Source organism: Thunnus maccoyii, chromosome 10 (genome assembly GCF_910596095.1).
Source record: "Thunnus maccoyii chromosome 10, fThuMac1.1, whole genome shotgun sequence".
NCBI classification, from domain to species: Eukaryota; Metazoa; Chordata; class Actinopteri; order Scombriformes; family Scombridae; genus Thunnus; species Thunnus maccoyii.
The window spans coordinates 2,288,429-2,305,129 of NC_056542.1; the positions used below are offsets into that span (position 1 = coordinate 2,288,429).

The 16,701-nt window shown below is 39.0% G+C and overlaps 1 protein-coding gene across 2 annotated transcripts; it reads left to right on the plus strand.

Moving 5' to 3' along the window:
- The first annotated feature begins 878 nt into the window (after nucleotides 1–878).
- On the plus strand, nucleotides 879–14,274 carry creb3l4 (cAMP responsive element binding protein 3-like 4). 2 transcript variants are annotated; one of them, XM_042423116.1, is made up of 10 exons: nucleotides 879–963; nucleotides 4,237–4,389; nucleotides 6,200–6,470; nucleotides 7,854–7,978; nucleotides 8,056–8,145; nucleotides 8,307–8,413; nucleotides 8,546–8,614; nucleotides 9,971–10,055; nucleotides 11,204–11,297; nucleotides 13,123–14,274. In XM_042423116.1, the coding sequence occupies exons 2-10, from the start codon at nucleotides 4,240–4,242 to the stop codon at nucleotides 13,446–13,448; spliced, it is 1,317 nt and encodes a 438-aa protein (XP_042279050.1). In that variant the 5' UTR covers nucleotides 879–963; nucleotides 4,237–4,239; the 3' UTR covers nucleotides 13,449–14,274. The 2 variants fall into 2 exon arrangements, 1 of the variants encoding a protein (XP_042279050.1); XR_006098350.1 differs by lacking the exons at nucleotides 879–963; nucleotides 13,123–14,274 and adding exons at nucleotides 11,649–11,825; nucleotides 12,060–12,741 and having other exon boundaries at nucleotides 3,912–4,389.
- The last annotated feature ends 2,427 nt before the right edge of the window (nucleotides 14,275–16,701 follow it).

Genomic DNA, 16,701 nt, shown 5'->3' on the forward strand with positions numbered 1-16,701 from the left:
GAGGATTCAGGACTTAGGGGGGACATTGGGATTGGGCCTGTGACTGGATCCTGACAAAGGGTTAAGTAGGATTTTAAAAGCAGGACTTTTACTTGTAATGGAGTATTTTTACATTGTGGTATTGATTACTATTAATTACTTTTACTTAAGTAAAGGATCTCGCAGTCTTTCCTCCACCACTGAAAACAAACATCATTCTGCAAAGAGAAGAGAAGAACATCCAACTGAAGGAACAAGAAGAAACACATGATTTTGACTGGACGGAGACTTTTAATATATCAATACTTTATTTATCATTAAAGGGAAATTTCAGTGTAACAGCAGCTATCACATGAATGACAAAAAAACACACGTAGCTTACAAAAAAACCACACAATGAAGTGTGTGTGTGAATCACCAAAAATATATATTTATACAGAAAGTACTATACTAAAAAAAAAGTAGAATAAAAATGGAATAAAAATAGAATTTTAAACTTTAAGGCAAGATATTGCTATTAATGTGCAGTTTAAATGTAAAATGTGCAAATTACAATTGCAAAATGTAGAATTTTACGAGAATAAAGTTGTGATTTCTAGATTAAACTCATAATATTAAAATAAAGTCGGAATACTTCTACAATTAGTCGTATTTGTTCAGCCTCCAGACAACAGGTGGCGCCATTTACACCTGTAACGTCCAACAAATGACCCCGAACACGAAGAAGAAGGAGATGAAGACGCTGCAGAAGATAAAGGAAGAAGAAGAGTTGGAGGAGGAAGCGGACTGCCGCTGGCTGCCAGCTGGAAGTTGAATTTCAGTGTGAAGCAGCAGAAAGCAGCGTGTTGTTGTTGTTTTTGTTGTTGTTGGTGTTGTTGTTTACGATCCTCCTGCAGCAGCAGAGGTCCGGGACGCTGTGTGATGAAGAACCGGAGCCTCTGAAGGCTGAAAAACAACAAGAAGAAGGAAAATCTGCCTCGTACGGTGAGTGTTATTAACATTCAGTCTGCTGCTTGCTCCTGTTGATCCGGATGAACCAGGATCAGGCCTGAACTCTGACACTCATCGTTAATTAACAGCTAATTAACAGCTAATTAACAGCTAATGACTGGAGCATCACTGCAAGTCTATGATAAAACAAACTACGATACTGAAATGAAAATGTAGGTTTAAAGGTATTTTTTCCTATAAATTAACAGCCACATTAAATAGTGTCAAACACTGTAGTAGAAGTACTCAGATCATTTACTGCAGTAAAAGTACCAATACAGCAAAGTAAAAATACTCCATTACAAGTAAAAGTCCTGCATGAAAAATACAGTAAAAGTACATAAGTATTATGAGCTTGATGTAGTTAAAGTATTGCAGTAAAAGTAGTGGTTTGGTCCCTCTGACTGATATATTATTATATATGACATCATTAGATTATTAATAGTGAAGCATCAGTGTTAGAGCAGCATGTTACTGTTGTAGCTGCTGGAGGTGGAGCTAGTTTACACTACTTTATATACAGTTAGCTAGTTTAGTCCACTGGTTCCCAACCTAGGGGTCAGGCCCCTCCAAAGGGTCAGCAGATAAATCTGAGTGGTCGTGAGATGATTAATGGGAGAGGAAAGAAGAAAAAACAAAGTTCTGATACACAAATCTGTTTTCAGTTTTTGGACTTTTTCTCTAATCTTTGATTTTTGCTGAAATATTGGATCATTTGAACATTTATTGAAATGAAAGCATGTGAGAAGTTTAGAGGGAAAAATCACTATTTGGTGGAGCTGTTAACAACTCATAGACATGTGAAATGTGACCCCGACTACACACTGCTTTTTGTAAGACGTCAAAAGCCAAAAAGGTTGGAAACCACTGGTTTCATCTTTAACAATGTGTTGTATTTTAAAAGCTTGTTATATTATCCATTGTGTCAAATCTTCATCTGAAAAGTAACTAAAGCTGTCAAATAAATGTAGTGGAGTAGAAAGTACAATATTTCCTGAAATGTAGAAAGTAGCATCACATGGAAATACTGAAGTAAAGTACAAGTACCTCAAAATTATACTTAAGTACAGTACTTGAGTAAATGTACTAAGTTACTTTCCACCACTGACAGTCAAGGCAGTTGCTGGACACAACAGCTTCTTGTTTAGTTGTAACTCGTTTAGAGCTGCAACTAAAGATTATTTTCATTATCGATTAATCTGTTGATTATTTTCTCAAATGTCAACCCAAAGATATTCAGTTTACTGTCATAGACGACTAAAGAAACCAGGAAATATTCACATTTGAGAAGCTGAAATCAGAGAATTTAGAAATTTTCTTCTTAAAAAATGAGTCAAAACAATTAATCGATTAGCAAAATAGTTGTTGAGCAATTTAATAGTTTGCACCTAATTGATTAATTGACTAATTGTCACACTCATTATTGAGTAAACATAAATTAGATAATAATAACATACATATAGACAACTATAGCTGAGTGTCACAACTTGGTTAATGTGTTAAAAACTTTTTTATTGTGCAGCAGTATTCAACTAACTAACTAATTATGTGCTTGTTAATTTGTTAATTTCATTCTTAAAGGATTGTGTCTGAGATATGTTGTGAGCAGAACATTTTACAGTGTAAAAATAAACATATTCAAAGGAGGGGTGTCCATAGTAACAGTGAAAGAGGTTTTCCTCGCTGTAATCATTCCTCCTGTTCATACTGGATATTAAAAGATCCTTCAAATGTGCTTTCAATGGAAGTGATGGAGGATAAAATCCACAGTGTGTCCACACAGTCATTTAAAAGTCTGTGTGAAGCTTCTATTCAGCTTCAGCAGTCTGAGTTAGTCATATCAAGTGGATATCTGACACATTTACAGTCTTTTTAGCATCAAATTCCCTCTTTGTGTTTCCTCGGACAGTGTTTCCCTGTTGAGCTGCAGGTGGAAGTATAGTAACAAAAAGAGGAACTTTGGCACTAAAAAGACTGTAACGTTGAAAGATATCTACTTGATTTGACTCATTTGAGCAGCTGAAGCTTCATATTAGCTTCAGATAAACTTTTAAATACATTTTATTGAGCAGGAGGAATGATTACAGCAAGAAAAACATGTTTAATGTTCATTTGAGCTCCTGATTTGTTTGAAGAGGGACGTGAAAAACAGTGATAATGATACACTGATACTAATATATCTGTGATGAAGTGATATATGCAGATATATGCTCAGGCTCATGACAGAGTTCAGTGTACACAAGAAGGCTTTTATCAGGATTTATAACATCATTAGCAATGTGATAGTAGAGAAAAGAGGAAATGAGGAAGAAGGGAATGACTGGCAATAAAGGTTCCCGACCGGGTGAAGTGGGGACGCTGTGTTTCATGGTCAGCACTTTAACCTCTAGTGTCATGTTTTACCTCTAAAGTTTGGTCTCATTTTACCAATAAGACCTAAAAAATAATTGAGAAATGTAATTTAAAGCTTGTTTTTTTGTGGGAACCCAGATGTAAAGTTTGAATGTAGGGAGGAAAAACTGGAAACACGTGTAGCAGCTTATCAGGTTTCTATTCAGTCAAACTGGTACTGTCAGAGGCCAGGTGTGTGTGTGTGTGTGTACCTACCTACCAGGATATCCTCCTCCAGTGTTGCGTCACAACGGTTTCTCATTACGCAGACAGACTCTTTATTCAGTTGTATTTACTTTCTTCTTTCTTCATGTTGGCTTTTACTGCAGGTGTGTGATTCATATTCATACCTTATTTCTGTATTGACCTAAATCTGATTGGCAACTAAAACCAAAATAATAATTAACTTCATTAGGGCTGCCACTAATGACTTTCAGTAATGATTTACTCGATTAATCGGTGTGTCTATAAAATGTCAGAAAATAGTGAAAATGTCTGTTATAAAGTCTTCAAATGTCTGTTTTTATCTGATCAACAGTCAAAAATCCAAAGATATTCAGTTTAATGTCAATTAGAACACAGAAAAACTTCAAATCATCACATTTGAAAAGCAGCAACCAGCAAATTTTTAGCGTTTTTGCTTAGAAAATGACTAAAATGATTATTTAAATAGCTGCCGATTCATTTTCTTTTGATCAACTAATCATTGCAGCTCTAAACTTTATATATATTCTCCAAAATACAATAGAAGTTAATGGAATAACACATCTGTCCCTGTTACTCATTGAGACGGTGTTCACAGTGATTCTTTGACCTTTGACCCTTCCTCCTTACTGTCAGTGGGTCTGGTGAGCAGCGTGTAAACGTGTCTTTCAGGTGATGGATGCAGAGAGCGGGGAGATATTTCTCAGCGGTGACGGCGGCGTGGCGGCAGACAGCTGGCAGCTCGACGCTCCGTTCTCCTGCTCCGAACTCGTCTTCAGCGGCGGAGAGAAACCCCTGCAGGACTGGGCGGTAGACCCCGACTGTGTGAGTCTCCTACATCTGTGTGATAAAATAGTTCGGGTGATGTTATCTGGAGTCTCTTCTCTGGATTTCTGATCTGGTTTCTTTCTTAGAGAGAGAATATTTTACTGACATTGTGATTGAAAAATGGTTTCTTTAATCCCGACATCATTAGTCTTATTTCTAGTTATCCAGACGCAGTAAACAGTATACACTTCTACTTTTCTCCTGTCAGATGTCTTCATATTTAAATGATCATTTTGCGTATTTTAAACTGTGTTCTTTGGGTTGGTATTAGTTTACATTTATTTATGTTGTAACTCAGATTCTTCTTATCAAGGCTGTAACTAACGCTTATATTCATTATTGATTAATCTGATGATTATTTTCTCTAAATAATCAATTAATTGTAACGGGACAGAGTGCACAGTAAACTCGACAGCCACACATCCTCTGTTTTGTATTTCTCTGTTTAGCGTCTTCAGGTTATGCTAATCCATTGTTGCTAACTTTGGAGCTAACTCCCTTCACTTTTCCAGCATTTGGGGAAACAACAGACGTGACTTTTTAGCATTTATTAACTGACACACTGTAGTCTGTACTGTACATCTACTGCCAGACTGACAACTCACTACTAAGCTTTTCCTCTGCTCCGCTCGCATCCACCGTTATTTCTCTGCTCCTCGCTCTTTCCCGCTCGCTACGCAAACATACTCCTTAACGGAGACACGCGACCGGTGGTTTCCCAGGCAACGACAGAGAGGTTGACTCACGTACCGGAACAGCGCTGCTCAGAGACTCCCAAACGCTGTCGATTTCCGAATGAATGGATATTTAATATTAAATATCAAATATTAAAAAATAATTTTTTTGGCCTGGCGGGGGTTCTCGTTGTGTCGTTATGGAGAAACACAGATTCAGTAAACGTTCAGTAAACGTTGAGTACAGTTAGACCCAGCAGTCTCCATCAGGTTGGGCGAGTTCAAAGTTGCTAAAACAACGGGGGTGTATTCAAAACACCCTCGTTGTTTTCACAGGTAATTTGTTAGTCTGTCCCTCCCGCCGCAGGAAATAATGGATTAATCCTGGAAAGCTGTTGATGTAGCACTTTTCTCCTTATGAAAATAACACGGAGATTATTCGACCAATGAGAATTTAGTCGGATGAGAGCATATGACCAACTAATCGACCAGCAGACTACAGCCCTATAAAGAACGTTTGGCATTTTTGCTTGAAAACTGATTGAAATGAAGATTTTTCAAGCGTGTTTTAAAACAATTTGAAGGGGATCTTTTAATATCCAGTAAAACCTCTTTCACTGCTCATATGGACACCTGACTGTTGTTTAAGATTAAGAAATCGATTACCAAAATAATTTTCTTTCGATCGACTAGTTGATGTATCGTCACAGCTCTTCTTCTTATCAAATCCTTGTTCTGGTTCTTGTTGTTTGAGCAAGAAAAGAAACCAGAACAAAATCCAAAACCGGCTTCGTTTTCAGCAGATTTAGGCTGCCAGAAGTCATAAATTAAAAGATAGAAAGTGAAGTAATAATCTTTTGGTTAAGAAGTAAAATAAAGAAGAGAAATGTGCTGAATGACGCAGATTGTAGTGTAACTGGATCAGGATGTTTCTCTTTAGTCTCACTTTGAGTTTCAGTGCTAAATTTAACATCTTGTGATGGTCTAAGTTCAGTTTATGAGGCTTTACATCTTGGCAAAAGACAATAAAGTTTAAAAAGTTGTCAGTTGATTTAAAAACAGTGATTTAAGTATAAAATAGTGACTGTTGTTCAGATCCGAGCATCAGTGTGAAACCGTCTGTTCTCTCTAAGACGCTGAGCGACAGCGAGTCAGAGGACGTCCTCCATGGTGTCGACCCAAACGAGGTGTTTCCCAGCGGCCCGCCCGCCAACCCCTCATCAGAGAGCGACAGCGGCATCTCCGAGGATCCTGTCGTCGAGAGTCCCGTCACCGTGGCGGCTCCCGAGACCACCCAGGCGGCCCCGGCGACCGTCTACCAGGTGGTGTATGACATCAGCGGCCTGGGCGGCGTGAAGACTGAACCGGGACAGCAGAACGTGGACGTCATCTCCATAGAGCTCGGTGAGGTTTAGTCAGGAGATACGATGATGTGTAGAGTGACAGAAGGGATTTCACGACTACTAATTTTTACTTGTCGCATGTTCGTCTGGTAGGACGACACTTGTTCTGCTTATTCATGCGTTGCACCAACATTACGGGACGCCATGGACGCCTTCTCCAGCGTGCAAACTGACAGTGTTACTGGTGTGTTTTAGGGCTGTTGCTTTTTATTCAAAGAACTGGGGAAAAATTAAATATTCTAACTGTAATGACCTGTTCACATTCAAAGTTTACAGCCTATAAGTGCAACAGACCATTTGAAGTATTTTGCTTTGTACTCTCTGTATACTGGGATTAGTCAGTCGTTCCTGTCCCGCCTGCAACTGGTCCAGAATGCTGCAGCCAGACTCCTGACAGGTACCTGGACCATATTAGCCCTATCCTGGCCTCTCTCCACTGGCTGCCTGTACGGTTCAGGATTGATTTTTAAGTTCTCCTGTTTGTTTATAAAGCTCTATATGGGCTGCTCCCCCCTTCTAGATCACAGACCTTCTAACCCCTTATTCTACCCCTAAGTTCTAAACTTAAGTTTAGGGGCGATCACGTCTTTTCGGTTGCAGCCTCTAGACTGTGGAGCAGCACCCCCCCCGCCACCAGATCTGCTCCCTCCATCAACTCTTTTAAGTCCAGGCTCAAAACTTACTTTTATTCACTAGTGTTTGAATCCTCCTGATACTGAATTTTGGTTTGTGGCCGTGACGCTCAGGTGTTGTCTGTTTCTACCTGAGAGCTGCCTCTTTGTTTGTGTCGCTGTTTCTTGTATCTGTGATTTTAGCTGCCTGCTCTGGTCTGATTGTTTTCTGCTTCATAAATAAATTTGACTTTGACTTTGATCCAGCAGAAGGCGTTCTTAAAATTCACTCTCAGCTTGACCAAAATGCTCTTCAACCTATCAGTAAGCTAAGCTAGTAAATAAAAATGGAGGACAGTAGCGAGCAAAGTCGTGCTGATCAGATAATCACGACACCGAAGCATCTGAGCAGCAGTTTGTGGTGTTTTGGGAGCAAAATTACCAACAATGAAAAGGCTGTTTGCCAACTTGCTGCCTTTCTCGACAATGACAACACATCTGAGGACTCAGCAGCCAGTTTACCACACAAGTATCAACTCTACAACCTGGTCTGACACAGTGCAGCTCTACGACCACACAGGCAAATATAAAGACTAAACCTAACAGTAAGACGGATGGACATCGCTGGCTTTACATGCTGCTACGGGTTGAGTTTGAATGAATTAAAACAAATTACTTGTTTTTGTTGTTTTTTTAGTTTGTTACCTGTGTGTGAGGCCTCTCCAGATCCTTACACTTGATTGTATCATGATGTCATTTCCTCTCCTGTGCAGATGAATGGAGCTCCCAGCTGTTGTTGTCGGACTCGTGCATCGTTAACGAGCTGCCGGTGGTTTCTGCCGCTCGCCTCGACGGCAGTTTGACCTCCATCGAGCCTCCCAGCCCTGACGGAGATCTGGTAAGACTCACCTTCAGGTGGAGTTGAGGCAGAGTTAAGCTGATGCTGGAGGTCTGACTCTTCTTCTACTGTTGCAGCTGTACCCGGATCTTCAGCTGACTGAGGAGGAACAGAAGCTGCTGACTCAAGAAGGAATTTCTCTGCCCAGCAACCTTCCTCTCACCAAGGTCAGACAGCTGCTGTTGAATCACAGCTTCTTAACTCAGGATGTTTTGTCACGAAAACAAGAACACAAAGCTGGTTTGTCCCTGAAAAACTGAGATCTGAGTTTATTCTGACATGAAGGAGTGAAACACAGTGTAGAGACAATAAGTTTTTTTATTTGTAGGCTGAGGAACGAATCCTGAAAAAAGTGCGGAGGAAAATCCGCAATAAGCAGTCGGCTCAGGACAGCCGACGCAGGAGGAAGGAGTACATCGACGGTCTGGAGAGCAGGTTCAGTTTGGCGTCAGATAAAATCTCACATTACTAGAACATAATATCCATCCCGAGAGCTCAGGACTCTCAGGAGGTTTTCAGTCATAGTAATACACCTGTTTGTGTGTGTGTGTGTGTGTGTGTTAACAGGGCTGCTGCTTGCTCAGCACAGAACAAGGAGCTGCAGAGGACAGTGGAACAGCTGGAGAAACACAACATGTACGACTAACTATTGACTCCTTACCAGGGGTGTGCCCGAATACAAATACATTATTCGGCAAAGCACAAATAGTGTTTTGGTTTTTTTTTGGTTTTTTTTTTTACGAATATTTGTTTCATACAAATATTTCAAAAGTTATTTGTTCTCAGGAAGAAAAACAAACCATGTCAAATACCAGCGTGCAGGTCGGTTACATCACTATCTCAGTGTCTCTCCTCTGCTCCGCTGTGACGTCTATCAGCAGGTCTCAGTGAGGGGAGTCACATCCACCTGCTACATGACGCACATTTCCTAATTTAGACATCACTCCCAGAGTTGGGGGTGTTCCCCAGAGATAAAGCTGAGCTACTGACACACGCTTCATGAACACTTATTGTAATAACACTTTAATTTTCTAAAATTAAAAACGTAATAGAAACAAAAACAGGATTTTTAAACCTCTGTCCACTTTTATTCAAATACAAATAATTTTACTGCCTCAACAAATACAAATACAAATACTGGGTTCTCTGCACATCCCTACTCCTGACTGTATTATTCACTGTGCTGAAACCCTGAGAACATACAGGCATAAAACTCCATTTTAATCCAAACAAAATGATAAAACATTTATAATACTCACATGCAAATCGATGGCATTTCTTAATAGCCCGACTTCTTCTGAAAATAACAATATATTGCATGTAGTGACTCTGCTAACAGCCTGTAAATAAAGGGAGTTAAGACCCTGCAGAATCCCTCTTAGAAAAGGTTTCCAGCAGCAGAGGGTGCTGTTGGCTTCTTGTTCTCAGCTCATCTGCAGTGATTGTTAAACTTTTAAATATGGAGGAGCAACTTGATCCTTATAGTCTAAACAAATCTCTAAATCTTTTCCTTTCAGTCTGTAATGATGATACATTTAAGAGAAGTTGTTTTGGTTTTGGAGTTGCAGATGTTTCTCTCTGTGCAGCTGTGGAGATTATTTAGTGGTTCAATTTTTAATTCAGAACAATTTATTTGTCCCTCAGGGGCAATTTGAGGCAAACAAAAGAACACATATACAATTCATCCACACACATAAAAAAATAATCAAGTTGAAATACACACAGCGGTGACGTTTATCAGTCTACACACAAGATAAACTGACCACTGAGGCTGTTCACAAGTCTAAAACCAAACTTCCTTCTGTTTGTTTTACATACAGATGATCTAAAACTCTTTCCTGATGGTATTAGTAAGAGTTAACCAGCAGATAAATGAAAAGGTTAAAAATACTTTTGATATGAGAGGATTAAAATGTTGTGGATGTTCGGAGGATGTGAATAAAGAGATAATGTAAGTCAATGTGAACTCAGTGACTGTATCGATGTGTTCAGGTCTCTGCTGGCTCAGCTGCGACAACTTCAGTCTCTGATCAAACGGACGGTCAGCAAAGGAGCCCAGACCAGCACCTGCTTACTGGTAGGAAACACACAAGATGCTGTGTGTGTGTGTGTGTGTGTGTGTGTGTGTGTGCGCGTGTGTGTGTGTGTGTGCGTGTGTGTTTCTGCTTATCGGTTTCAGTTCTTTTTGAATCCTGGTTTTGATTCTTTTCATATTATTTGATTATAGAGAAGAAGCCAGCATATTCAGCTCTATTTGTTGTCGAAAATTTAGTAGCAGTTTTTGTCAGAAAGGTAAAAAAATTAACAAAAGCTGCAACGATTAGTCGAGTATTTGAATTGTCGATCGAAATAAATGACGCCTCGTCAACTAAAAATGAAACGTCAACTATTTTGATTAATCGTTTTTGTCATTTTTCGAGCAAAAATGCCAAATGTTCTGTTTCCAGCCTGTCAAACTTGACAATTTGATGTTTTTTTTTGTGTCATATTTGACATTAAATTGAATAACTGAAGGTTTAGTCAGACAGAACAAGCAAATTAAAGATAAGTTTATGTGCAGACAGATTATATGTGCTATGTATGAAAAGCTCCTTAGACCAGCAGACAGTGAGGGACAGACAGCTGTCTTCATCCCGGTCGAGCCAACCTGGTTTTATGATTGTTGCCATAGAGACAGCGCTAAAGTAAACAATGTTATAACGATGTTGTGACAAGGGACAAGGTCACCTGGGCACCGCCTGAATAAGCTGAGAGTGTTTCAGCTCTTTTCGTTCAGATTTGCTGCGGCTGCGTCTACAGCAGCACTTTGAACTGTAACTTCTGATCGAGTCGGTGTTTGTCAGTAAATCTTTTTGCATAAGACGTCCATATATCCCGGAGTTTCTGGATTGACGAGCTCAAGATTTCTATAACAACAATTTTTAGCATTTCATAGACGATTAAATGATGAAGCAATTAGTTAATCGAGAAAATAATTGTCACTTTCAGCTTTAAAACCAACTACTGTCTGAGAAGATTCACAATTCTCCACTAAAAAGATTCTTTCAGAAGTTAATAAGCGGAATATAAAACATAAATTCCCATTTCTATACATTTGAAACAGTTTCCAGTTCAGCTTAACTGACTCTTGATAGCAGATCCTGATGAACGGAGACTTCAGGCTCTGTTAACATGTCTGACATCACTGCAGTGAGAGACGAACTGTGTGTGTGTTTGTGTCCTCAGATCATCCTCGTCTCTCTGGGTCTGATCATCATGCCGAGTTTCAGTCCGTTCAGCCGCGACGCGTCTGCAGACGATGACTACAGACCCACAGGAGGTCAGTCCCTCTTGCATCACTACCTGTTTTTGTTTGTTTGTCTGGAAATAACAGGGGATTTGATAAATCATCACTTTGCAGAGATGCAGCAGGATCAGGAGAATGAATACATTTAATTCTTTAAGAGTTTATGTGACGGCGGTGTGGACCCGAAGGGTGTGTCAACAATACGATAAGAAACTTTCCTTCGGTGGAATCACTGGAAATCATAGCATAGATGCTTTAAATAGTGTACATAGTGTATATAATACATGCTTAAATAGTTCCAGGGTTCACTGTGGATCCTCCTGGAAATAGGTCTGACAAACTGCTACTGGAAGAGAAGCTTATGAGCTTTAGTTTGCTACGCAGCACAGGCATCACCGACACCATCTGACACAGAGCCTCCAGGCGGGGAACACTGGAAGCGCTGTGAGTGAAACAGAAGCAGGCCAGCCTGCATCGTGGGACAAGGGCTTGCCCATCCAGACCGGTGTTACGCTGTATTTGGTGACCCATCAGATTCCGTGACCTGCAATGTTGGAAGAGGTATTCAGATCCTTTACTTAAGTAAAAGTATCAATATCACAATGTAAAAATACTTCATTACAAGTAAAAAACCTGTATTTAAAATCTACTTAAGTAAAAGTATAGAACTATTACAAAATTAGCACTTTTACTTAAGTACTTTTAGTACTTTAATGCAGGTTTTTTACTTGTAATTGAGTATTTTTACATTGTGGTATTGATAATTTTACTTGAGTACTTTTTCCAACACTGCAGGTCACAGAATCTGTTGCCAAAAGCAAAGAACCGGTGGTGGACTTCAGGCGATCTGGAGACGCCCCTCCCCCTTCTACACATTAACAACTCCATGGTGGAGAGAGTGGCAGGCACCAAGTTTCTCAGTGTAAACCTCACTGAAGATCTCACCTGGTGCTGCCATGTCACATCCATGACCAAGAAGGCACAACAGTGCTTCTACTTCCTGCAACAAGCTGCATCTCCACATGTTTCAGATCATGCATCTCTGCAGACAGTGGAGAGGGTCTTAAAAACTGCTGGTTGCATCATTGGAGCCCCGTTACCTTCCATCCAGGACACTTTCCATAAGAGCTGAGCCAGCAGCACTCAGTACACACCCCTCCCTGAAAACCAGAACCTCCCGCAGGCTGTGAAACACCCTTCATACCCCAAGCACCCGACAGACAACTACCCATAATCCCCCCCTACACATACTCACTCACATCAAATCCAATTCTACCTCAACAAGGTTGTAAAGTTACTGGATCACCTGATCCTCTTGCACAACTGCACTCTGTCTATTTAGTATTCTGTATTGTAGAACATTAGCCAGATGTATTTATATTTATCTTTCGCACAATCCATGTCCATGAACGCTGTTAGTTTTTTTTTATGCCTGTATAAATTCAACCTTGCACACTAGATTCTTTACATTCTCTATTAATATTTTTTCTATTTTTTTCTTTTTTAAAACCTTAATTTTTAATTCTTCTGCAGTTTTAATACCTGTGCATTTATGCTATTTTTTCACCAAGCCCGGGTAAAATTTAGTTTATTCATAGGTAGCGTTTGATACTGAAAAGTATAAATGTAACTGTGGTGAGATGACAGTAAAGGTTCTTGAATCCTTAATTCTTAATTTTTTTTTAAATTTTGCAGGTTTTCCTCATTTATGTAACTTTTTCTGAACAACTTATTTGTGCAAAATTAGAGATGTGAGGTTGTTTGTTCATATATACAGAAAACATACAGTAACACAAAAAAACGACAAAACTTTACTCAGTTTTCACTCACTGTCACTTTTTTTTTAAAATCTTTCCAGTTATTTCCAGAAACATCCTGACAGACCCCATCTCCTCCCAGCCGACAGCAGACGAGGCCGACGGTCCGGCGGTCCAGTCCGACTCCTCATCGCAGCTCTCGGACCTTAGCCAATCAGGACCTCCGGACGGCGCTGCTGTACTGCAAGAACCAGCAGAAATCCCTGAAAATACAGGCTTTGACGGCATGGCGCAGGAGGGGAGCCAATCAGGGAACAACTCTACTCTTGTTGCTAGGCAGACTGAGCCGTTGGCCCTCGGTTTGAGGTCGACATCCGGGAAACGAAGTCACGATCCCGCTAAACCGGCGCACGCTGACGAGATGTAGAGGAACTGTTTCATCCAGAATAACTGCACTGTTTAGTGGATCCGAGTCTGCTGACGTCGACCCTGCGATGTTTCAGATTCGCTGTAAACACACGACCAGCCGGAGATGCTCCGATTGATCAGCGCTGATCAGTATCAGATGTTATCTGTTAGAAATGAGTCAATAGGTGGTGGTTTTAAATTTAGCTGATAAGAAAACTGATCATAAAACATTAGAAACAAACATGTCTGCCTGTCTTCATATGAACCGCACTGCAGTTAGAGCCGCCTGCAGCAGCTGTTCATAAGTTCAAACTTAACCTTGTTATAATGTCACGTAAAGTAAAAACATATCTGACCTGACACTTTACATTTCACAGAAAAAACACACTGAACCTCAAATTATTAAAACCAATAACATGAGACTAAATTACCGAATTTTATCCAACGTCAGACCTACATTCACAAAACAGTTTATTTTATCTTTTGGCCCTAAAAATACATAATCAATACTTGCAGCCCCTGGATTGCTCATTAACCCTTTCATGCATAGTGGTCACTACAGTGGACAGCTATTCAAAAGCTGCTTTCTTATATATGCATGGGGTTTTAATGGTATAGTTGCACATCAGCCAACACAGTGGACTCTAGTGCATCATCCCGTACACTGCCATCCATAAATTTCTCAAAACCAAGATGGCCGCCTGCTGGCCGGAAATACTCGGCTGCTCAGAAATATCTTGCCGATCCTTCTATAGTAATAGACCCTTGTAGGTAAATAAAATTTTGTAACTTCAAGTAACAACCAAAGAGTAATACAATTGTTAAAATTTCCAAGTATTGATTTTATGTTGGGAGAAAATGACAATTAATCATCTGTCCACTGAGTTGGACAAACTCCTTGAAAAATGCGTGTTTTAAAAAAGATGAAGTTCAAATATTTTTTTTCATGCCTAAAGAGGAATAAAAACACTTCCTGACTGAGTTTATCATAATTCATGCATGAAAGGGTTAAATCCAAACATGTTAGCTGAAGGTGCCTCTTCGTTGTCGGCACGACTAACAAATTGGTTTCACAGTTTTGTTTTTTACAGCAGCCAAAGAGATTTTTTTACCCTTTACTGTTATTTTTAAATTTATAAATTTAATTTAATTTGCTGGCTTAGTTGGGCTGCTTGTGGTAAATTTGCTTTGGACACACGATGCTGCTGCTGTATTATTCCCACAATGATCAGTAAGAAGTTAACTCTTCACTTTTGAAGAGATTTATTTTTTTACCCCTAATGGATTCTTGCGGTGTTAAAGGTTTGTTTCACTCTGGTTAACATTTACATATTTCTGTGAAATTATCCAAACATGACCAGATTACCTGTTTCAGACAGAAGCTGAACTGAGGGGCTGCTTAAAGGGCCAGAGTAAGATAAAGATTTTAAGCCCTGCAAAGATATTCCAGTAGAGCCCCAGAATATAAATATTCACCTGGAAATGTGCAGAATACGTGTTTCTGTTAAGCATTTTGCAGGTTAACTTTAACTAAAGTTCTGCTGTTGGTTTAAAACTGCAGATGAATTTCAGTATTTTGTTCATAACTAACTTATTTCCAAAGCTTTCTGCCACAATATGAAGACACTAAAACTTCTCCCTACAAATATTAGACATAATACTACAGAAATATAGCGTACTGTACAAAGTACTGCAGGAAACCATCACAGCAAACATGAGGTGCAGGTTATATTTTCATAAACAGCTTTTCTGCTGCTATATTTACATCGCTTTACTAATTCACAGTCTAAGTTAGTTTTATTTAGGAAAAGGAATGTAAATATGAGCTCAGATTTGTCTTAGTGGCCTTTTTCACCCCGTACAGTAACCAACCACCAAAGTGCTGACTCACCGCTGCACATCTAACGTTAAATTAACTGTAAAATTAAAACTAAATCTTATACAAAGTCGTGTGTTTCTTGGTCATTTTGTAATGATTCATTTGTAAATAGTTGAGAGACAGAAGGAAATGTGGGAGACGTGCAGCAAAGATCCTCTTCCAGGATTGAATTATGGTTTACGTGATACTCGCCCCACTTTTCTTATTAATTTAACTTTTATTTATCGGGGGGCGAAGGGGGTCACAACTGAAACTTAAAAATTCAGCAGCGAAACTGAAAAAAAGTGACTGCAAAAGACAAAATCAGTGAAAGAAAAGTCTGAATATTGTAATCACGTTTCACTCTTATATAATTTTATTATATGTGTCTGTTTTGTTTTTATTGTGGTTTCAGTTTATTTTTATTCACTTTTATTTTTTTCCGTCTTTGATTCTTGTGAGATTTTGTTCAATTATTATGGTACAAACATAAACGTAATCCCATAGTCAGCAGGGACACAAGATAAATCTGATGGGTTGGTAGAAGAAATATATTTCTGGTACGTAGTTTGTTTTCTAATTTTGCTCAAGTTTAACCCTTCAGGACTCTATAAACTCTTCAGATGACTCTTTTATAACCTGTTGACAACATGACAAGTTATTGTTTTTTTTTTAAAGAGGTCGCAGCTCCAAAAGGTGTTAGTGCCTTGCTCGAGGGCACTGAGAGTTTTGCTCTGTCAAAACACTCAAAGTGAAATGTGTATTATGAGAGAAAAACTCCCAAATGTTGTAACAAAGTGAAACTTATTTGGGGCTTTTTTATAAATAATGTTGAATTGTCTTTGTTGAAGGGATTTGTTGAGTCTAGTTGAACTCTGAATGTTTTTTTTTTTTAAATTTTAAACAAGATAACAATTTTTATATAAATAACAAAATGTATTTATTAAGTTCCATCAACAGGATGGGGAATTGTAGCTGATTTGTGATCAGTTCTTCAGAAACAGCCTTTGGACTTCACTGAATCCAAATTAAACAGTTTGAGCAGATCAGATAAGAAACTGTACAAACCTGGTTTTATGTTAAATATAACAGAAATAACATCTCTAACAGCTTTGCTGTGTTTGTGTGACACTTCACTCATCTGCTCACCGGCTTTATCCTTCATATTTACTCTATTAAAAGGAAACAATCAATGGAAACTGTGTCTGATTTATTTATTATGTGTTTATGAGACAGTGTGACTATCACCATACACTGTAAAAAAAAAAGTTATTTCACAGAAATTTATTGTATTATTTTACAGGGTTTTTTTGTTTTTTCTACATGATATGGGCCACGCCCATTTACATCAGAAAAAAAATTCCACCATTTTGAATTTTTTGGTAAACACATTTTTTCCTTCTGTTGGCACATA

Coding starts and splice junctions, on each gene's coding strand:
- creb3l4 (XM_042423116.1), top strand. CDS start 4,240: ATGGATGCAGAGAGCGGGGAGATATTTCTCAGCGGTGACGGCGGCGTG. Junction 8,414..8,545: donor ATCGACGGTCTGGAGAGCAG/GTTCAGTTTGGC, acceptor GTGTGTTAACAG/GGCTGCTGCTTGCTCAGCAC. Junction 11,298..13,122: donor TGACTACAGACCCACAGGAG/GTCAGTCCCTCT, acceptor AAATCTTTCCAG/TTATTTCCAGAAACATCCTG.